Below are 15,202 nucleotides of genomic sequence, written 5' to 3' on the forward strand. Positions count from 1 at the left end.
CCCCTTAGCCAAAAGCATTTGACAAAGTCCCTCACCAGATGCTCATGAAGAAATGATACTTCTTTGGGGATGAAAGGGAAAGCCTTCGGATAAATGAACTACTGCTAAAAATATAGAGAACTGACTGGTCATTTTTTAGGGTGAAGAAGTGAAGAAATGTCACTGGTGGAACTGTGTTGGGATTTGTGCCCAAGCCCATGTTGTTATGTTGTTGTATATCCATAAGTGATCTGTAAAATCTGCCAAAAATTACTAGTTGTATTAAGTTCATAGGGAAACAAAAGGGAAATCCAGCTGCAAGAAGTTGGAGAAGGACCTGACCATAAATGGTGACTGGGAAATAAAATGGCAGATGGTGTTCAGTGCTATTAAATGTAAAATGCTGCAGATGGAAGAAAACAATTCTGATTTTAAATACACAGTGCAGAAGTCTCAGCTATGTGTTAGTGCTTGGTCTCAGCTATATATTAGTGCTCAACAAAGAAATCTTATAATTCTGTTGTATATTTCTTTGAACACTCAGTGCCCACCAGCTGTCAAAAAAGCTAACTGAATGTTAGAAACTATTAACACAAGAACAGACAATAAAGCAGAAAGCATCAGAATGTCACTGTAAACATCCATAGTGCATTCACATCAGGAATAATGTGTGCAACTTTGGACCCCATCTCACAAAAGTTCTTGTAGATCTGAAAAAGAAGTGAGGGTGGCAAAGATTGCAAAGGGTATGGAAATGTCCACATACAAGAAATGTCTAAGTAGGCAAGAACTGATCGGTTTGGAGGAGATAAAAATCAAGGAACTGATAAAATCTCAAGTAAAATGAAAATGGTGACCAGGGCACAGTTGTTAATTCTGTTCTACTACAGCCATTCTGCTCCTGTTATGAACAATGAGTTATTTTACATTTACACAACAGAGGACAGTGGCTTAGCAGGTGCTGACACTGAAAAAAGATGTGGTTATCTAGCATTGTAGATATTTCCAGTGCAGCTCTATAGTTGAGAACCTAGACATGACCCTCAGGTGCATGGTAAAGTAATAACATGTAGAAGTAGGCAGACAGAGAGCCCACTGTGCAGAATTAGTAAGACCATTAAGAAATGTCTTCAGTTCTGGGATTTTAAAATCTACATTTCATTAGCTTTCAAATCCCTCTGTGTCTCTTATAGATTATTATATTTTGCTTGGCAGTAGTTGCTGTTGGCCAGTGTTCTGCCCCGTGCGTAGATGAAATCCTGTATTTGGCCAAGCAAATAGCCCAAAATGCAGTTAGTTGTAACAGTGATTGTGGCTCTCTAACATCCACTGACCATTTATTAAAACACTTACACAAAAACCATGTGCAGTTGTTAATGTGAACATTGACACTCTTTGATGATGGTAAGACGGGAGTAGTAATATTATCTGTACAATCTCTGAGTCAAGAGAACTTATATATAAGTTTATACTTAAAAGAACAGTGGTGAGAAAGATGCTGGGAATTTTAGTGACATGCCAAGGAAATGAAGTTGTCATCAGCTTCTACATCTGTTCAACTTCAGATGCCTCTAGGGTAACTGCCCTTCATTTAAGGGCTTCTTCCACTGAATAGAGAACTTTGGTGGGCACAGTAATGGCCACTTGATTCAAGGCTGACCAGATCCACCATGAACTCTGTAAACTCCAGAGCTGCTTTTACCCAAGGGAAGAAGGATATTTTTCTTCCTCCACATCTCTCTGTGCTGCCTCATTGGAATTTGATTAATTCAAAGCATAATACCTACAAGAGTAGACCAGAGATGACTGTAACAGCAAACAAAATGTGGCCTTATGTTTCACTGACCACTGAAGTCATCCCCCAAAATGAGCACAAAGAAAGGCATTTATTAACTAACCGTGTCTGAACCATATTCTTAACATGATCCAATGATTAGACTAAAGTATCTCTTTTTAACCTACATTACACAGACTTCTCATATGAGAAATCTCCTGTGCATGTGCTGATGGACTCTGAGTCATTACTTCAATAATAATAAATAGCTTTTCTGAAATGTCCAGCTCGAAAATATAGATTTTTGTGTGTGTGTGTATAATCTGGTATGGCAGTTGCTACACCTGCATGAATGCAATCAGCAACCAGAGCTCATGCCAGTTCCTCAGTTTCTAACAAGTGTAATTAGGTCTTCAGAGAGTGAGAAACAGTGATTGTTTTAGAATGTCACTGATTCCAGCCTGTAAAACACTGACACTTTGCAAGATGCTGCTAATTTTTCTCAGGACAAAGCTGGAGTTTTGGTATGTCTGCAAAAATAGTGTACATTTCTCATTTCCAAAAGAGGAACTGCTTGAAAAAAGAGAAAAGAACACACAACTGTGTAGTGTGCAATGAGAAATCTGCAGTTTATCACTTTTTTCTTTCTCTTCCTTATACTCTTCTTGCTTGGTTTTATAAAAATAGACTTTTTTTGGCCTTCAGCTATGCCTGCTGTTATCTGTGTCTGTTGTAGCCCCATCTGCAAGGGTTACAACAACATGTGCTGCAAATTTGAGGGGTTTCTTGTACAACATATGTTGAACCTGGAGGACCATCAGGCTGGCTGAGCAAAGCATTCAAAGGGGATTTACATAGTAAAGTTCCCTTCTGCTATCTAACTGCAGTGCAAACTTTGGAAATCAATTCTTGGCCTTTGCTCAAGATCACTTTTCTGCTGGTGCTTGGTTTAGTTCTTTGCTAAATCAGGTTGTGACTTAATCAGATGGGATTTTCCTTCGTTGTGAGGTTATCCTACCAGCTGAGCTTTCCCCATGTGTGGTACCCCTTGGTATCACTGGTGATGTTGATTGTCTGATTGGTCTTTACAGCACTGAATTAAGGTAGAGAATACTTTCTCCCTGCCTTCTTATACAGAAGAGCTAAGTATTGGGTATGTGACTGTACCAAGCAGGTAATGAAGTTATCCTTCATAAAAAGTCAGACAAGTACCAGCAGGTATTTTTCAGCTTTTTATGCTTGCATAGGACAACCTGCCTGCTTCCATTTCCCATAAGTGCAGGCAGTGAATTATTCCTTGTCAAGGGGGAAATGGGAAGCTCATCCTCCAGTCGGGAAATCCATTTAAATTAACAGCCATGTTTCAAAGCCCTCCTCCAATGACATCTCATCCACGCTTCCTCTGAAGTGCTTTATTAAAGAAAAGAGTGGGAGTAACTGAAAAAACAGAAGCCACATTCTCAATCTTATCCTAATAATGGAGGTTAAATATGTTCCTACAAATGCCCCTTGACCCCCTTAAATGTGTAGATGCATCACTTATGTGTGTAACTTACAACAAGCAAGTCATTTTGCAGGACTAAAGTTCTTACGTCTTTTGTACGTCTCATTTTAGGTGCCAATTATTTGGGAATGTGCATGCACATTTGTGTGTATGTACAGATGTGAAGCACAGTTAATTCAGGAAAAGAAGAAATGCTCCACATGCTTGGCAGAATAATTTGTTTTAAATAATAAACAAAAGCTTTGAAATAAATTCAGAAAAAAAGGAATGTTCAGTGTTGTCCAGAGAAGAGGTGAATTTATAAATCTCTAGCCCTGTGGCAGAGGCCTGTCTAATTCACACTGCCTTTTACATTCAGCGTGCATCTTTCAGCTTTTTAAATGCCTTCAGAATTTAAACCTTTTGGCGTGGCAGCTGCAGAAGACAAAGTCTTCCATTTTACCCATTTTAGGCAGCAGCAACCATCCATTCAGTACAAAATGTGACAGTGGATTAGGGATTGTTTTAACCTGTAAGGAAACAAACCAACAAAATGATGCTATTTCGAGAGATGTGTGTACATACTGTGTACTCACAGCTCTGAATAGAGCAATTCTTGTCTCAGTGTACCTGAGGCTATTGGAAAATGAGCCACTGTGTACCACAATAATACATGAATTCAATTAAGCCTGCACTGTAGCAAACATGTATTTTGCTTCTGGATTTGTCCTGAGAGCCTATGCTCGCAATCTATTTTGTAAAACAAAACAGAAGTCAGTTCTGAGTAAAACCATATCACAGCTCTTCTCTCACCTGTAACTCCATCCACGTAAATTCTTCTAGGGAATTTATGAGAAAAATGCATTGGATCCTTGCTTCTCAGAGGCCCATTTTCTGTGTTCATCTTTAGCTACTGCGAAGGAAGGAGCCTGGCTTTGACAAAGCGTGCGTGTGCCTGCTCGTGTTGGGGTTCCCAGTTGTCCAGGACTGTGGAGCTGTCTGCACCCTTCCTTTAAAATGAGCGCACCAAGATAACATCAAATCGCTAAGGGTTCATTTTACTAGAACACAAATCAGGAGGTGGTAATAATTTACAGAAAGAAAACCAGGGTGAGAGATTTAAATCTTCATTCTTTGCCCTTGCCCTCGCCCTTTGCCCTTGCCCTTCTTTTGCTCAAGTTTTACTCCCGTCCCAAACTCTGTATTCCTAAATTGCAGTAGACTCCATACATTCCCCATGGTAAACATCTCCCTTCTGTCACCTCTAAAGCTTGGCTGTGACCCAAGCCTGTGACCCAGGCAGAGTCTCCCAGGCTGCAGGCCTATGTTGACTTAAGTCCGTCCCAGTCAGTGCTGCTACGTTCCTGTATCCTCTGCTGGTGCCCAAGTACTCATCCAGCCCCGCAGTTTGGGGAGCTAAGCTGCTCAAAAGCAATCTCACACTAATTAGGTTTTGGCTACTCCTGGCCAGGAGTACTTGACTTCCAGGGGGATCAGAGGAGCGTGAGGACCAGCGCACAAAATCTGGTGACCGCAGCACTTCTCTTCCACAGCGTGGCAGGTTCTCACCCTGCTTTTCAGGAGGCCATGCTTGACTTAGAATGCAGCAGCCAGGGTGAAGAAAACAGTCACTTCTTCCCTGCTGCCTCACCACAGTTTTTTGAATCACAAATAGCACAGTGAACTGTCAGCAAAGAAACAAGGAAACAGATAGCATCTGTTAAATATAAGCGTACATAGCCTGGCATATGCATGGGCACACACAGAGAGTAATAAGCAACTAGCCAGGGAGGGAGCAGACAGGACATGATGTTCCCAGGTGAACTCCTTTGCATGCCTGCAATAGTTTGCTCAGATCATTTCAGCCTCGCCTTGCCCATACCCGGGTTATACGTTCCCACCTTATGCAAGAATGTGGAGGGAGCCAAACCGTAGGGTCAACCTCTGGTGTTCCATCTACAGCAGTTCTCTTTACACAGACTGTCACACTGAGTTTAAACCCAGCTTTTTTGAGATGAAAGGTTGGTCTATTATTAAGATGTGCCAAGAACCAAAACGGTATTCCCAAATAGCAAAGTTTGGCCTATTCCTATGAACTCAGTATGGCAGAGCTGATACCAGGACAGCCGGTGAGAGAGGTCTGTGAAGTGCTGGGAAGGAGCTCGTTACGAAGGAATCAGCGTTCTGTCTACACAGGAGAATGGCAGCATTTTGCTTTACATAATTAGATTGTTGATTTAAAAGTGATACCGAATACAAAACTACTCGGCAAAGGATGTGCAGGGTTTTATAATTAAGAACCTACCCGGAAGATCTGTGGACATTTCTGACATTACATAAGAACCACATAAGCGCTGTATATTTTCTGCTCCATTAAACCACAGCTTTATTTAGTTCCTCTTATTTGAATAATCTCTAGTTTTTAAAACAATACACATGCACACTCTGTGTGTGGTTCACATTCTGGATTTACTCCTGTATTAATTCAGAAGTATACTGAATGTAACCTCAACATTATTCTCAAAAGTTGTGTATTTTTATTTGCCATGTCTTTTCTCTTGGAGAAATAACGGTTTGAGGAAGGCAGAAACACCAGCTAAATATCCATCAGGAGAGTCTGAAGCATTATTGGTGATAAGAAGTAGGTTTTGAAGAGAAAGCTTGTGTCAGACGGGAAGCTTTACATGAGGCTGGGTGACAAACACTAGAAACTGAAAAGCTAAGGTGAACAGGAATAGGAGAAACCAATAGAGCAGAAGGAAATGGGATTGCATGGGGACTGGATTATATAAACATTTCCTAGGGGAAGGAAGTCTAGGTTATGTGAGGCTGTCATAAAATGGTCTGACCTTGGATGAAATAATCTATAGTATGTGGCACGTTTTCTGTTTTGCAGAAGGAGGTGTCACCTTTAAAAGTGTTGTTCCAGCTGCTGTAGCTTTCTTTTGATATATTTTTAAGCAAATTATTGATACGGAAACAAATAAAAAGAGCTTTGCCAATAAAGAATGCCATTCTCCAGGACCCAACTTATACCACATAAAGTTGTCTTCAATAGGATAGAAAAACTTTGAAGAATAGACCTGCCTTTTACCAGATGATTATGTGGGAATTAGGGGTGGTGAACCCAGCAGGGACCTGTGGTCAGTACTTGAATAAAAAGTAACAGAAAGGCAAAATACTGCACAAGGGCTCCCTGTCAGCTAAAGACAGATTTGTGCCAGTTAGTCAGGAGGAAATACAAGCACGTTCATGTTGAGGAATTGCCAGCTCAGGTCTCTCCGGGCTCAGAATTCGTGCACTGTGCTCTATTACTTGGTGTAGATAGGTCTTAAATCCACTTTTGTCTTGCTCATGAATTCTCCCTGGGGTGACTGCCACATCCACAACACAAAGAGCAGGTCAGGACCTTGCCATAACTCAGCTTGTCTTGGTTTTCATGTAACGACAATAAAACTCTCACATGAAACAAAGGCCTTCCCAATATTATATTATTTGTTCAACAAGCTATTTGAACTATTACAGCTCTACATGTTATTTTTGCAGCATCTTTTACAGGAGAATGATGTGCACACCATCTCCTCTGAAAATGTACACAGACTCTTGGAATCCACTTCTTTACGTACTTTCAGCGATGACTTTGATTTGCTTTGCACAAAACTAAGGAGTGCTGATTTTCAAAAAAGAAAGCTTGCAATACGTTTTTCTTCAGAGCAGAATGAGGTCACAAAAAAGATCCATCAAACATGGGGGCTACTCTCAAAACAATGCACTTCTTGTTTGTCAGACTCAAGAGGATGAAAATTGCTACTTTAAGAAAACACGCAGACAATGTGAGAGGGCAAGGTCTTGATCTTATGCATCACTGCTCTGCAATTGGTGGGGTGATGTGAAAAACAGACCATGGAAATAAGTAACTGTTCTTTAATTTCATTATTTAGCAATTCTTCCCCATGTTTTCATGTTGGTGAGAAATTGCATGTAGTTCCCTTAAGCAGCTCATAAACAGAAGCAGGGAACAGTATTTGGGTTTTCTTGTTGAAAGCAAATTGCCTTTGATCTTTCTCATGTCATTGTGACCCAAGGGCCATTCGTGACTAACAGATGACTGATGAAGTTTCTTTCTTGCAGTACGATATTGTTGGACATTCAGGAGATGGCTTCAACATCGCCTTAGTTGAGAGTGACAAAGTTCCCAAGAACAATAAGCAAAGATTAGAGATTCTTAAGGTAAATCCTACTGATAAGTGGTGCTGGATAATTAAGGATTTTATGACTGCAAAGATAAAATTGTAAGTGGGTCACAGGATACAAAACATAAGGAGAATAAAATGAAAGATAAGAAAGCAAAATCTGTGTGTTTGCATAAAATTGAAACAGGACCTTTCAGGGACATGGCAGAAAACAAATTATGCCAAAATAATAGAAGCTAGATATGCCTTTTTCTGGACTGCTGTGTCACAAATGTGCCGTTTTGACTACCTGTCAAAGGATATAGGAAGTTCCAGGCCTTATACAGTGATATAGATAGCTCTAACTTAATCATGTGGTGATATTATTAGTGCGTGACTAATTTAAACTGTGGAGAGATCCCAGGTCAGTGATTTAGCCTGGTATCTTCAGGAAGTTATGTGTCACAGTAGCAGTGGGAAAATGTGTCAATGCTAGATTGAATATATGTTAAATCACAGTTGCAAAGTGAGTGTATTCACCAAGATTCTACTGTAATAGGATGAAGAAATTGAGTATATTTAGGACTTACCTGTTTGGCAGATTGGTAGGTTAGAACTGTGTATTTGAGCTTCTTTCAGAAAGTATTTTTAAAAGATCAGCAGCTACTTGGGGTAGAAGGACTGGGTTTTCTAATGACTAAAATTCCTTGCCTTCTGCACATGAAACAGCTTCATCAATTAAAACAGTGTATTTATTTCATAAAAGCTCAAACAAAATGCTTCAACATTTTTAAATCTTGCCACCACTGCCAGGAGTCGGATATTTGATAACTGTGACACTACCAGGGTTTGGAAGTCTAGTGCAAATTATAAACAGGCAGGAGCTGGTCACAGTATTAGGAAACTAAACCCTGTTTTATTTCTTAAACACATAGGAATGTAGCTACTCAAACTGCAGATGATCAAAGTATTTTACCTTCCCTAAGGCCCAATCTGATTATGTCCATGTGTGGTTTTTGATTGTTCGACCCACTGTTTTTAAGAAGTGATGCCTGTCTTAAAATACAACATATTATGTACAAAAAGCTGTACGTGGAGCACTGTCCACAATTCTGAAGCATCCACTAATATAGCATAACTGAATATTTACTCCCTCCTGTGCCAGCTGAAATTAATATTTATTCCTAAAGTCATCTTAACATATTTCCACTTTATTATGCTGTGCACGCAGACCATGCATGCCCATGCTCAGTTCTGCATGAGTGGAGACCATACCTTGGAAGGGACAGAGCATGCCGTTCGTGAAATTGCCAAGGAAGAGGCTGACGAGTATTTTGTTATCGTCTTGAGTGATGCAAATCTCGAGCGATACGGTATTCAACCATCAAGGTTTGCCCAGGTCTTGACCACCAATGCTCAAGTCAATGCTTTTGCCATATTTATAGGATCCTTAGGAGACCAGGCAGATAGGTAAGTATATTTTTTTAATGCCTAATGTAACTTTCTTTGTTTCCATTCATCATAAATCTAAACTACTTTTATTTCAGTGAAGTTAGACATAGTTGCCCATGCTGGTGTTCTGCACTAAGGTTCTGATCATAAAAATCATAGAATGGTTTGGGTTGGAAGGGATGTTTAAAGATCATCTAGTCCAACCCCCCCTGCCATGGGCAGGGACATCTCTCACTAGAGCAGATTGCTCAAAGACCTGTCCAACCTGGCCTTGAACATTTCCAGGGAGGGGGCATCTACCACCTCTCTGGGCAACCTATGCCAGTGTCACACCACCCTCACAGTAAAGAATTTCTTCCTTATGTCAAATCTAAATCTACCCTCTTTCGGTTTAAAACTGTTACCCCTTGTCCTGTTACCAGGCCCTGGGAAAAAGTCTCTCACCGTCCTTCTTACGAGTCTCCTTTGAAGGGCCTCAACAAGGTCTTCCTGGACCTTTCTCTTCAGACTGAACAAACCCAGCTCTCTCAGCCTGTCTTCACAGGAGAGGTGTTTCATCCCACTGACCAGTTTTCTGGCCCTCCTCTGGACCTGCTCCAACAGGTCCCTGTCTTTCTGGTACATTTACCATTGCCCAGTATGCAGTTCAAGTGTGTGTGGGCTTAAGAAAAGAAATTAAAGCAAGAGAAGCTGGAGTTTAATGGTCTTCAAAACTGCCAGAAATTTTACTCAGATACTCCCCTTGTGTTAGAGACATAAATTCTTTCAAGAGTCTGAGCCAGTATGCCTATTTTTAGTGCTACTACATAATTTCACTTTAAATTGTTTGGGCACAGGAGAAAAGAAAGAAATTCTGTCCCAGGTGTCCCTTGGTTCCACATGCACTGAGGACCAGTACATGCAGCAAAAAGCTGGTATGGGCAGAAATACCAACAGTGTCTTTTCTGCTTCTGTTAGAGTCTTCAACTAGAGCAGAATGAGAGAAGGCCCAAAGAGAATTGGCCCTTGGTACATAGTTTTAGTCAGGAAAAGTGTTGAAATAAACAGCTGCACAGCCACCATTACTGATGTCTGCAGGTCTGTACATCAGAGCTGTGTTATGCATGAAAAGAGAATCCATTCTGAAAGATTATAATTACAGAAAGTCCTTTTATTTTTACTTCTGCTAGGAAAAAAAAAAAAAAAAAAAAGCATTGACCATATCCTGCTGTGTAAGAGGAGATCTTATAATTGCCTAGTTCACTGGGTATGGAAAATGCACACAATGCTGTCACTGAAATGCATTTCTATGTACGTGGAAGTGCAGAATTAGACAAAGCCTTCCTGTAACTGCTGTGGGGGAAGGAGAAGGGAATTCTCTGTTGCAGCTTTTTTAAAAACTCACTTTGAAAGTGAGACTTAACTTAGCATTGGAGAAATTGTATGGAGCATAAACGCCTTTAAAAAGCAGTGAAAAAATAAATTCCAAGACTGCTGACTGGACATAAGGGAGATGGGATTTGTAATGTGCATCTTGCTTATAGCTTTTTTAAGGGAGGTTAAGCTGTGAATAAAAATGTGTCAGGCAAATATTGGCAGAAAAATATCTTTACATCTAATCTGCTGCAATCTTGAAGAGGAAATACAAAGAGCACGTTTAGAATTACTGGAGGTGTTGAACTGAAAGAGCTGTGGGTTCATGGTAATCTATTTAGAGTAAGTAAATATCTTAATTTCCAGAGTAAATCTTTAGCTGCTCTGAGAAAACCAGCTGTGGTAATACCTCATGGGGTCACTGGTACCTTGATCAAAAGAGAGTTTTTGCACGTCAGAAAGAGGACACGAATAGCAATCTCTAGAAACACTCTTGATTGTCTGCTGAAAGGACCTCTGTGACTTAGCTGATCTCAGTGTTTCCTCCCACTGCTGCTTTCCCAAGCCTTTAATTACATGGTGACAGCGACATGAACGACATGGATTGGGAAGGTATTCAAAAGGAAAAACATCCGTTCTTAAGGAGCCCTGGCTTGTGGTAGGGAAGATAATTTGAAATGGTAATTGTGTCTTGTCCCTCATTCTGCTCCTTAGGCTGCAGAGGACACTACCAGCAGGTCGGTCTTTTATTGCCATGGATACCAAAGAGATCCCCCAGATTTTGCAGCAGATCTTCACATCTACCATGTTGTCAAGTGCCTAAGCATCACTGATGTCATGGTGCGTGAATTCGAAGAAGAAACTCACTCACTCCCGCTGGAAATATAAACCCTAAAACTGAGTATAAACACAGTTATTAATAAAATACACACTGTTCTTTAATCAGCAAAGCAACCCAAATCTGCACAACAGCCGGGCTGAAAAATTTCACTCAAAATCTCTCAATCAACTTAGCGCGTTCAAAGAGTTGAAATGGGGCGGAGGTAAATAGCAGGATGGCAACAGAGCGAACGTTTTTCCGGAGGGCCAAATAAATAAAGGACAGTCTGTGATCATTCCTCTGCCTGCCATGTTGCCAGCACTACGGTATCATCTCACCCTGTTTTATTAAACACCGTTCACAGGGATTTGATAATATTATGCAAAGCAGAGCCAGGCAATCTGTTTCAGTATTGCGTGTGCATATGTTTGAATGGGTAGTTAACTCCATCTCTAATTTAAACAGGACTGCTCTCGTCAGGCAGGAAACCCTTCCTTCCTCTGCTGCTGCTTTCTTGTCCTGACGGGCACCAGGCTTCACCGCTGGACGCTGGGAACAATGGAGCCGTTTGGAAACACTGACCGTCGCGTGTAAACATTCATTATCTGATCAGGCACGGTGTTCAGGCTTGTCAGATCTAGAGAAAGTGGCCGTTAAGAAGGAAAACAAAACAAAAATAGATTCTTTCAGTTCTGCCTGTGAAAAGTAAGGGGAAAAGGTCAAAATGGTCTTAAGAACCCAACAGCCAGAATTTCTAAGGAGGGAACTACTGCTGTGTCTCCTCTGCATGACCGACGGTGCTGTCCCACTGCACCGTTGCCCAGAATCCCTGGGGTGGCCTCAGTACACAGAGGTGCCTTTTCAGTCAGGAGTCCAAAAAGTTACTAATGCTTTGCTAGAGCTCCTTCATGATCTGTTTTGCTTCGGTCTGTTGAAGATGAAACTGGAGGAGAGATCTAGGCATGAGAAATTCTTTATTTATAGAGGAAAAGGAAAAAAATCTTATTTTTATTTTAGCTAGATATCTGTGTTGGGGTATATTTAATGACCAGGATAGTTATAAAGACTTATTTTATAATTCAATCGGCTGGTGTTTGGCTTGTCCCATGAGGCAATTATTCCTCTTTATCTACCGAAGAATGGACACCTTGTAGTGCGTCAGGAACTCTGGAATAATTGATGAATTAAATGTATGATTTAATTAATCTGGGGTGAGGGGTGTACATCATCACTGATACTGTGCTGAAATTAATTTGAGGGTAGCTGAATAGAAAAAAAGTCAAGGGAGATTACTTATAAAAATCTGAAGGAGGAATTCAAATACTTTAATATTTTTCTTAATCCTACACTTGCTCAAACCACACTATGAGCAGTATATTTGGAGGGGAGGAGGCACATTAATTTGATCTTGTTAAAGATAACCATCGGTATTTTAAGGGGTCCAGTTTCTGGTGGTCATTCTCTACTCCATCAGTTCTGCAGCAGAAATCTTTACCAGAGCATCAAAAATGTCCCATCTTTAGAATGTGTTTCGGAGCCTGGCCGGCTTTGAAACTCTTTATGGCAAGAGAGGACGGAAGACGTTTTTCAAAGTCTTGTTAGTTGTGTTGTGTGTGAAAACAAAGAGGATGAAGATGCAATTCCTGTTTGGAGAGAAGGGAATTGGGAGGAGAAGGTTGAGAAGGTTATGCTTGGCTGGGACAAATACATGTACACTCACATACACACAGACACAGCTACTAAGGGGAAGTATGCTTCAAAATATAAATATATTGGTCCTGTAAACATATGATAAGATACTAAATGGAATAAAGATTTGGCATATTAATAAGTCTGTTAGTAAACGTGTTTTTACATGGAAATTCCTTCAGCACCTCTGCTTTTATTGCCAACAGTCCTTCAAACAAGAAGCATATTATTACAGTTAATTAGCAAAAGCACTGTACACTTTCTAGATTAGTTGAGTGGATAGACTTCCTTACCTCAGATTTACATGCAGTATAATACTGTTATCTTTACTATAAAAAAATAGAGTTATTTAAGTGAAACTCTGAGGTAAATCCAATTTTAAACCTTTTGGTTGATTATCCCTGTAAATTGTATTTCGTGTCATGCTATTTAAAGTAACCTTTCTGTAGTGTTTGATTTAATTCTTTGTTTCAGGAGATGTCTGTTGTGTTTCGGTTCACATTTCGTGGGCCCACAGGAGATGGCCATGTCCGGGCCATGCACGGCTGGGAGAGGGGGGAAGCAGTTCCTGGTAGATTTTGAAAGAACGGGAGAAGAAATGAATGTAACTTCTTTTTTTTTTTTTTTTTTTCAGAAGGAGGGGGTTTGGGGTTTGATTTCAATAGCACTTAATTGCAGAGCATATTTGACCTGACAGCATCTCTCTGAATTGTAACAATTCAGGGCAAAATTTTCCCTGGGCCGTGCATCTCTCACCTGCTTTAATGCCCATTGCTGCCCCAGGGAAATCAAAGCAGCAGCTGTGCTTTTCCCTGTCTCGCAAGGACTGGCAGTGTTATTTCACTGCTCGGAAATTCAGCAAAAACACCTTCTTTCTTGTCTCTGGGACTGGCAGAGCTTCTTAACATGCATTTATTTTTAATTAGTATAATGCTCAAGAGTAATGTGGCTTTGTTTAACTAACAGCAGCGCCAGTGACTGCTCTCATTGCAATGCAAGCACCAGCGTTGTGTGTCACTCATTCCCTCTGAAAGCATGCTAAGGTATTTTTCATTTCTTCTCACAGTTCATTAAGGCGTTTTTGCACTCATCGGGTTTTATGAAAAAGCGCTGGTTCGGCGAATGAATAGAGCTGCCGGTTGGAGCAGGTCCTGACCTATCACTAATGCTTTAATAGCGTTAGTCACATCAGCAGTAGTGATTTTAGCTACCTCTTATAATGCAGATTTTGGTCTAGTTCTGTTTATATATGTAATGCGTTCATACTATCCAGCATTTAGAGGCACAAGCAGCTTCATGCGACTACACGTAAAAGTGATGGGTTAGCAGGGAGTGCAAGGAGAGTTAGAAGAGACTCGTAGTCTTTGACTCCAGCAGTCTTTTTTTTTTTTTTCAGTTCTTTCCTTTACTGACACTAGGTGTCAATCATGATTGTGAATATTGTGCTAGAGCTAAGCAATTAGCCTGATAAAATTAAGACTAACGATCTTAATCACTGATCAAATATACTGGTGCAATATTCGAGCAAAGAAGCATACAACAAAAGATTTAGATACCGTATTATATGTGCAAAATCAAACCAAAAAAGAACCCTGGTGCCTAGTTGAGAGTAGATGTAAGAGATGCAAGAATACCAAAGGTTTTCTTTATCTATGCAGTTAAGATTTTTTTTTTTAATTATTACAAAACAGGTATTAAAATAATTTGGACAATTAATTTAAAAAGCAGACATTGTGCTGCGTTGGCTCATGCACACTATCATGTTTATTAATAAGTAACATTCCTATAAAAATGTGAATGTACAAGATATTTACTGAGAAATAAAAATGGAATCCATAATCTTGCATCAAATCCAGAAAACTGATTTGAAAACACATTGTTATACAGAACCTCTGGATTAAAAGACGTTTGGGGTTTAGTTAATGCTTTAAATGCTACTCTTTTAGTGAAAATAGGTAAAGCTCTTCAGTTTGTCTGCTGTAAATACAATGGAAGTTGCCATTCAGCTCCAGATAATTCTGCTTCTGGGGCAAACGTCTATTTTGGCCCCATTTTGGAAAAAAAAAAAAAAAAAAAAAAGACAACTTGCATTTTACCATTCGCTATTCTTTCTGCCAGCATCTGGGGAGAGCAAACACGCTCTCTTGTCCTGACAATGAACCTTTTAGAAAAGGAAGGTCAACGTTTCTCCCTCTCAGCCCCTGTGTGCGCTGTGTAATAACCGCACTCAGCACATGGACGGATCTTGCGCGGTCCATTACGTGTGGAAGACATTGTGTCCAATATAATACGTGTCCAGCAGTTCCTGAACATCACATGAGGTAAGTTACAGTGTTTAACCCTGGATTGGTGCTTTGGGTGCTAGAGTTGGTGAATGATCGATATTGACATCCAAAGCATTTGAGCATTTTGGAAAAGTCCAGTGAAATCAAGACCCTCCCATATCGGTTTAATTAAAATGCCTCCCACACCGTATGGGA

The 15,202-nt window shown here is 40.3% G+C and overlaps 1 protein-coding gene across 3 annotated transcripts in view; it reads left to right on the top strand.

Annotated features, from left to right (window-relative positions):
* The window catches only part of VWA8 (von Willebrand factor A domain containing 8), a 194,830-nt gene extending 181,969 nt beyond the window's left edge, over window positions 1-12,861 (top strand). For 2 of the 3 annotated variants that reach the window (XM_042805822.1, XM_042805819.1), the window contains exons 43-45: window positions 7,368-7,466; window positions 8,640-8,878; window positions 10,928-12,861. In XM_042805822.1, coding sequence (XP_042661756.1) covers window positions 7,368-7,466; window positions 8,640-8,878; window positions 10,928-11,036 — 447 coding nt within the window. In that variant the 3' untranslated portion in view covers window positions 11,037-12,861. The remainder of the gene's footprint in view (window positions 1-7,367; window positions 7,467-8,639; window positions 8,879-10,927) is intronic. The other variant, XM_042805821.1, reaches the window with a different exon arrangement.
* The last annotated feature ends 2,341 nt before the right edge of the window (window positions 12,862-15,202 follow it).

Source organism: Tyto alba, unplaced genomic scaffold (assembly GCF_018691265.1).
Source record: "Tyto alba isolate M040663 unplaced genomic scaffold, T.alba_DEE_v4.0 Super-Scaffold_45, whole genome shotgun sequence".
NCBI classification, from domain to species: domain Eukaryota; kingdom Metazoa; phylum Chordata; class Aves; order Strigiformes; family Tytonidae; genus Tyto; species Tyto alba.